Source organism: Polypterus senegalus, chromosome 16 (genome assembly GCF_016835505.1).
Source record: "Polypterus senegalus isolate Bchr_013 chromosome 16, ASM1683550v1, whole genome shotgun sequence".
Taxonomy (NCBI): domain Eukaryota; kingdom Metazoa; phylum Chordata; class Cladistia; order Polypteriformes; family Polypteridae; genus Polypterus; species Polypterus senegalus.
In genome coordinates, this window is record NC_053169.1 from 42,446,241 (window position 1) to 42,453,714 (window position 7,474).

Below are 7,474 nucleotides of genomic sequence, written 5' to 3' on the forward strand. Positions count from 1 at the left end.
AGGCTGCTTGCTGGTTGTGCTGATTGGCACATTTGCAAAGCAAAAGACGCTGATAAGAAGGGGTGATGGAATTTAAGGTGGCCTGGGATTACAGCTTTTTTCAAAGGATTCAAGGATTTTAGTGTTAATGATGATCACGATTCAGAAGTTAACTTGCATGGAGAACTATTGATAAGAGTGGATACATTTAAATATCTACAGTCAGTGGTGGCCCCTAAATGGAGAATTAGATGCAGAGATAACCCAGAGTGCAGTGTGAATGGAACAATTGGAAGAATGTATCAGGAGTATTGTGTGATCGAAGAATTAAGGTGAAGGGTAAAGGTGAACATTTTTAAGACCGTGGTAAGTCCAGCAATGATTTATGGAGCTGAGACATGGGAGTACAAAGGGTGCAGGAGACGTTGGATTTAACAGAAATGAGAATGTCGAGGAGGATGTGAGGAGTTAAAGAAAAGGACAGAATAAGAAACAAGACAATCGGAGGCACAACAGAAGTGGGAAAGATATCTAAGAAAGTGTAGGAAAGTAGGTTGAAGTTATATGGATATGTGATGAAGAGAAACGGTGAATATGTGGGCAAAACAGTGATGGAAAATGAAGTACGAAGGTGTATGGGTCTGACTGGGGAGGAGGTGCAAGACCAAGTTGTATGGAGAAGGTTGATCAAGCATATTGACCCTATATAGAAATGGGAAAAGATGAAAAACAAGAGTATGTCATAAACCATATTTATGGAAGTGTTGTTTTAAGGATGAAAATAATACTTGATGTATTTTTGTTTTTGCTTATCCTGCATCCTTTATACTGCCTTAAGGTACATGACTTCATTCAAAGTTGCTTGCTGCATCTTTCTAGTTAAGTTCTTCTAATTAAATTATAACAACCAGGAGCCATATTTTAGAGACCACATTTCTTTTTTTAACAGTTGGAACTGTTAACTATATATCACAATTTACACACATTTTCAGAAGCTATGATATTCTAATGGGTGAATGATGCATTTCATAAAATGTCAACATACTACTCTTTATTCATTTGGCATCCATTCTATTTGTAGTGTACTCTGCAGTGTCCAGTGTGGCCAGTTTGGGGTGTCTCAGATCCCAAGCCCCATACACAACTACAAAGTAAACAAGTCCCCAGTTCAAAAAGACTTATTTTTTTATTTTACAAAATACCTTTCCAGGCCTCTTTATAATACAATCTGTATAATAACTGAATATGATTAAAGACCAGAATTAACTAAATGTTTATATTCCTGTAAGATGATACAGTAAGTGCTGAAACAGATTTTAGGTTCAGGTTTTCTTTAAAATATAAGCACAAACTTTAACCCCAGCACATTTTAATAATTGCATCTGCATTCACATTAAGATCATGGAAACACTCAGACATGTGTTAAAATATCAGTAAAAGTAAAGTCAACGTAAAGCTGCTGACAAAAGGGTATTGCAGCTGTACTGTGCAGTGAAATGATCTTGCCTGACACTGCTTTCTTCCAGCCTGTGTATCTGTTTTCAATAATAGATTCCTTTTAGCCTTCTACCAAATACTTGAATTCTTTGTAATGCAGATGGGAAATGTTTCACAAAATGTGCACTCATTTAGCCTAAAGCATCTGTCCAGGCCTTGATAAGAAGCTCACCATTTAATCAACAATCATGGAGTGTCTAAATGGGAAACCTAAATATTACAAAATGGAACCTCACTACTATTGATTTGTCTTATCCTTAACCATAGAAATCCCAAGACGGAAACTACTTTTTTGGGGTTTTTTTTAACAAGGACCTTTTTAATGTTATTTAATCTATCACATCTTGTATAGAAAAATATGCCATAACTTGCAGTAAATCAAGAATCTTTGAAAAAATGTATAGAATGCACAGATCATATGGACAGAGTAATTTGAACACTATTAGTTTTCCACCTAAAATATGAAACGGCACCATAACTACATTTTGTTGTAGATGAGTGATATTCAGATTTTTTTTTTTTTTTAATAATAACATTATGTCTGTTGAAAGTACCATAGCATGAAAATACTTTACTTTATGAAACATTTATAAGATGCAGATTTGAGATGTTACATATAGCAGAAGCAATTAAAAAGGCAAATAAAATTTTGGCTATATTTTAAAAACTATTGAATGTAAGTCAAGGGATGTCATGCTTAGACTATGTTGTGTGTATTTGTGGTCAACACACAGCATGAAAGACATAGCAGCACTTGAAGCTGTGCAGATGAGAACAGTCAAGTGCATCCCAGGACCGAAGGACCTGTCCTACTCTGACAAACTTAGAGAATTAAACCTGTTTCATCCCCAGCAGAAAAGACTGTGGGGACCTAATACGGGTCTTAAAATTTATCAAAGGCATTGATTATATTGATCCAGCAACATCACGTCAACTTAATGGTGTATCTTACACTCTAGGACATCAGTGGATATTAAAGGTAAGGGCATCTAGGACTGAAGCCAGGAGGCACTTTTTAATTTTTCCTGCAAAGAGTTGTGGGGATCTGGAACAAACTGCTGAAAAATAGAGTTGTAGCAGAAACTTTAACAGCCTTCAAGAAGTGTTTGAATGACATTTTGGCTTAGCAAAGAAGCTTGTTGGACTGAATGGTCACATCTCATTTTCTAAATTTCTTATGTTCTTACAAAGTGATATAATCAGGAAGTTAGACATGCTCATATTAGTACTTGAAAGCCCAGTCCATCAGTGAAATGAGACTTAAGAACAACCTACCTGTTCCTTTTTGTTGGTCATTATATGTACATACTAGGGGGGCAAGACCCCCTGGCGCCTTTGGCACCCAATCCCCAGTTGCAGCCAGTCTACCGCTCATGTTGTGAAGAAGGGGACTGAACGCACCCCATAGCGACGCAGTTGTTCCTCCGAAACCCCCTTTTAAACAGTGATACAATGGGAAACAAATTCTTTTTTTTTTTTTTTTTTGGTTAAAATTCCTCTTTGCTCGATTAGCTGTTGGCTTGCTGTTGCTGTCGTGTCGCATGATCTGCATCTCGCATGGCGTTTCAAACATTTAAAAGCCTGTACAGCAGCTGTCCTACTCTTTGTTTTTTATTTCTGGCCCCAGGCATGGTTAAATCTCTTGGCACTCATGGTTAAGTCTTGTCTCACGGGACGTGAGTTCTTGATATTCTTTAGATTATAATTTAAAAAACGGAATAAGAATCTGAAAATCTAACAGCATCACATTAAAGTTCAATAAATTCTTAAAAGAATGATACCAAACATATATATCTATATATATATATATATACAGTATATATAAAATATACAGTGGTGTGAAAAACTATTTGCCCCCTTCCTGATTTCTTATTCTTTTGCATGTTTGTCACACAAAATGTTTCTGATCATTAAACACATTTAACCATTAGTCAAATATAACACAAGTAAACACAAAATGCAGTTTTTAAATGATGGTTTTATTATTTAGGGAGAAAAAATCCAAACCTACATGGCCCTGTGTGAAAAAGTAATTGCCCCCTTGTTAAAAAATAACCCAACTGTGGTGTATCACACCTGAGTTCAGTTTCCGTAGCCTGATTCCTGCCACACCTGTTTCAATCAAGAAATCACTTAAATAGGAGCTGCCTGACACAGAGAAGTAGACCAAAAGCACCTCAAAAGCTAGACATCATGCCAAGATCCAAAGAAATTCAGGAACAAATGAGAACAGAAGTAATTGAGATCTATCAGTCTGGTAAAGGTTATAAAGCCATTTCTAAAGCTTTGGGACTCCAGTGAACCACAGTGAGAGCCATCATCCACAAATGGCAAAAACATGGAACAGTGGTGAACCTTCCCAGGAGTGGCCGGCCGACCAAAATTACCCCAAGAGCGCAGAGATGACTCATCCGAGAGGTCACAAAAGACCCCAGGACAACGTCTAAAGAACTGCAGGCCTCACTTGCCTCAATTAAAGTCAGTGTTCACGACTCCACCATAAGAAAGAGACTGGGCAAAAACGGCCTGCATGGCAGATTTCAAAGACGCAAACCCCTGTTAAGCAAAAAGAACATTAGGGCTTGTCTCAATTTTGCTAAGAAACATCTCAATGATTGCCAAGACTTTTGGGAAAATACCTTGTGGACTGATGAGACAAAAGTTGAACTTTTTGGAAGGCAAATGTCCCGTTACATCTGGCGTAAAAAGAACACAGCATTTCAGAAAAAGGACATCATACCAACTGTAAAATATGGTGGTGGTAGTGTGATGGTCTGGGGTTGTTTTGCTGCTTCAGGACCTGGAAGGCTTGCTGTGATAGATGGAACCATGAATTCTACTGTCTACCAAAAATCCTGAAGGAGAATGTCCGCCATCTGTTCGTCAACTTAAGCTGAAGCGATCTTGGGTGCTGCAACAGGACAATGACCCAAAACACACCAGCAAATCCACCTCTGAATGGCTGAAGAGAAACAAAATGAAGACTTTGGAGTGGCCTAGTCAAAGTCCTGACCTGAATCCAATTGAGATGCAATGGCATGACCTTAAAAAGGCGGTTCATGCTAGAAACCCCTCAAATAAAGCTGAATTACAACAATTCTGCAAAGATGAGTGGGCCAAAATTCCTCCAGAGCTCTGTAAAAGACTCATTGCAAGTTATCGCAAACGCTTGATTGCAGTTATTGCTGCTAAGGGTGGCCCAACCAGTTATTAGGTTCAGGGGGCAATTACTTTTTCACACAGGGCCATGTAGGTTTGGATTTTTTTTCTCCCTAAATATTAAAAACCATCATTTAAAAACTGCATTTTGTGTTTACTTGTTGCATCTTTCTCGAGAAGACTCATGGCTGTATTAGCTCAAAAGGGTGCTTCTACTAAATACTGAGCAAAGGGTCTGAATACTTAGGACCATGTGATATTTCAGTTTTTCTTTTTTAATAAATCTGTAACAATTTCAAAAATTCTTTTTTTTTGTCTGTCAATATGGGGTGCTGTGTGTACATTAATGAGGAAAAAAATTAATTTAAATGATTTTAGCAAATGGCTGCAATATAAAAAAGAGTGAAAAATTGAAGGGGGTCTGAATACTTTCCGTACCCACTGTATGTGTTCAGGTGGTTTTCCTTATTGTTGTATTACATAGAAAATTAATTATTGCTGCTCACATTTCTTAGAACAAAAACAATCTGTTCGTACTAGTGGTCCTTCTGCCCACCCAGGTGCTTCTAGATTAATAGTTTTTAATTCCAAATTGTTCAGATGTTTCCTTTACAATAAGCTGTTCAATTTTTTCGTTATGCACCACGATTTGTACCTTAAAAACAACACAATCAGACTGTGCAATTTGTATTTTAAATGTGATATAAACCAATGAAATTGATCAAAAATCAACTAATTAAATTGGATCCATTGTCAACACAGAGAATGTAGTGGTTTGCAACACACACTTTCAATTTTGCATTGTCAAACGACCTAGCATTGAAGGCGCATCATGATGATTTTGATGTTTTGTTCATGTCCTATTTTGTGTGTGTGTTTTTTTTTCTTTTCTTAAATGCTTTCCAAATATAACCAGAACTAACCATAGAATTTGGCTTTTTTTTCAGCTAAAAACAAAAAAACACAAATATTTTGAAACAGTGAATTTCAGACCAACTAATTTTATAACAAGCAACAACTAATGGTAGCCTTTCCTTTCTATTAGCTACATTAATGTCTTTGCATTTTTGCAGCTCACATATGTATATAAGTACTTATTTTTGTTTTTTATTTTTAGGGAAATTCCAAGAAAAATAAGACTCGATAGAAGAAAGAAAAAAATGATCTCTTCATCGACAAAATGGACAATGAAAGCAAAATGTGTGATATTTCTGGTCTCATGGAGTGTCTTGAGAGAGGGGATATGAGATGTCCCTTGAGATTGGCTTTCAGCAAATAGCCAAAAACAAATTCTGCAGACTGTTAATGTGTAAGTTGCAGATGGTGTATACAGTGATCAGCTGTACAACAAATGAGGGTCTCACTAAAAGTTTTCCAATATATTTTCACAAGCAGACTTAAGTCTTTTTTTTCTGTGAAATCACATTAATATTTTTCTTTTACAATGCAGTGTACTATTTCAACCTTAGAATCAGCATCTAGCAACTTTTTTTTTTTCCAATACCAGCTCATTGTTTAAACATCTACAGCTTTGCAACGGAACAATAATTTATTTTACATGGAAATAGTTTAATCTGATTATACTGAGGCAGTCGGCACAGTTAGATTTACTTTAATTGTAATGAGTGCTGCAAGGTTACCTGCTGGTTCTGTTAATTTCTTCTGTAATTTTCCCAAATTACATTTTCATTTTTATTTTGTTATCCCTCTGCTATTATGGACTTAAGACGTATTTTCCACTGTGACGTAAATTGTGTTGTATTTATTTGAATTTAGTCTCCATCTTTGTTTCTTAAAAAGGGGTTCACTCATAGAAAGGTTCCTTTGAGTTGTGATAAGGTGAAAGAAACCCTAATCAGTGTCTAGTGATTCATAATGGTAATTATGGCTTCCCTTTGTTTGGCGTTGATCATTGACTGAAATGCACAAGACATTTTGGGGAAACAAAATTATGTTAACACTCCAGCCCCTCTGGGCAGTTGTTTAAACTTAATTATGAAGGAAGAAGGTGCCACACTTGCCTATAACTTCCAGTTTTCAGCATGCAGTTGGACTAGGAACACAGTCTTCTGGAAACTGAGACCAATATGTACCTTTAAGACATAACAGGGCAGATCTGTGGAGGCAGGTCTTAGATATGAGAAGCTTCCTATTGTATTTTTTTACCTCTTTCAGTTTCTGTGGGAGCTTTTTCAAAAGCTCTTCTAGATGTTCAAACACCATCTTGAGCTCACAGTACATTTAAACTGGTTAATAGGCACTAGTGGTACTGTGTATGTGTTAAGGAAATGTTTAAACATCATTGGTGCAGTGATCTGTTTAAGAGAGACATTGTAACTACTTAATCAATGTGTGTGTATATTTTGCATTTGTATTCATGTTACAGCTGTTTAGTGTAATTTCTCTACATTTAAAATGGAACACAAAATTCTGCCAGTGTATAGGAGTTCTTTGAAATTAGCTCATGGCAAGTGCATTTTATGTGAAATGTAATACTCACTGTATACTTTGTCTGCTGCATTAAAATCCCTAAGACAATTTGTACAAGTAAATTAACCCAAAGGTGATTTGACTTTTGATGTTTTAATGAAAATAGTTCTATATTGTGATTATTATTTGTGTTTCTTTTAGTAACATTTTTCTTAACTTCTACTAAATGTCACGCATTTAATGTGTACCTTTTTATAATTTCATATTGTTTTCAATTATGTGTATTACAATAATAGTTATCACACCGGATTCAAGCACGTTATTTATTATGTGTGTGTTTTTATATATATATATATATATATATATATATATATATATATATATATACACACAAACCGGATTCCAAAAA

At 35.8% G+C, this 7,474-nt stretch overlaps 1 protein-coding gene across 1 annotated transcript in view; it reads left to right on the top strand.

The window, feature by feature from the left end:
- The window catches only part of ppp1r21 (protein phosphatase 1, regulatory subunit 21), an 83,938-nt gene extending 76,731 nt beyond the window's left edge, over nt 1–7,207 (top strand). Inside the window, exon 22 of the mRNA XM_039738170.1 lies at nt 5,753–7,207. Coding sequence (XP_039594104.1) covers nt 5,753–5,782 — 30 coding nt within the window. The 3' untranslated portion in view covers nt 5,783–7,207. The remainder of the gene's footprint in view (nt 1–5,752) is intronic.
- Nucleotides 7,208–7,474: the final 267 nt, after the last annotated feature.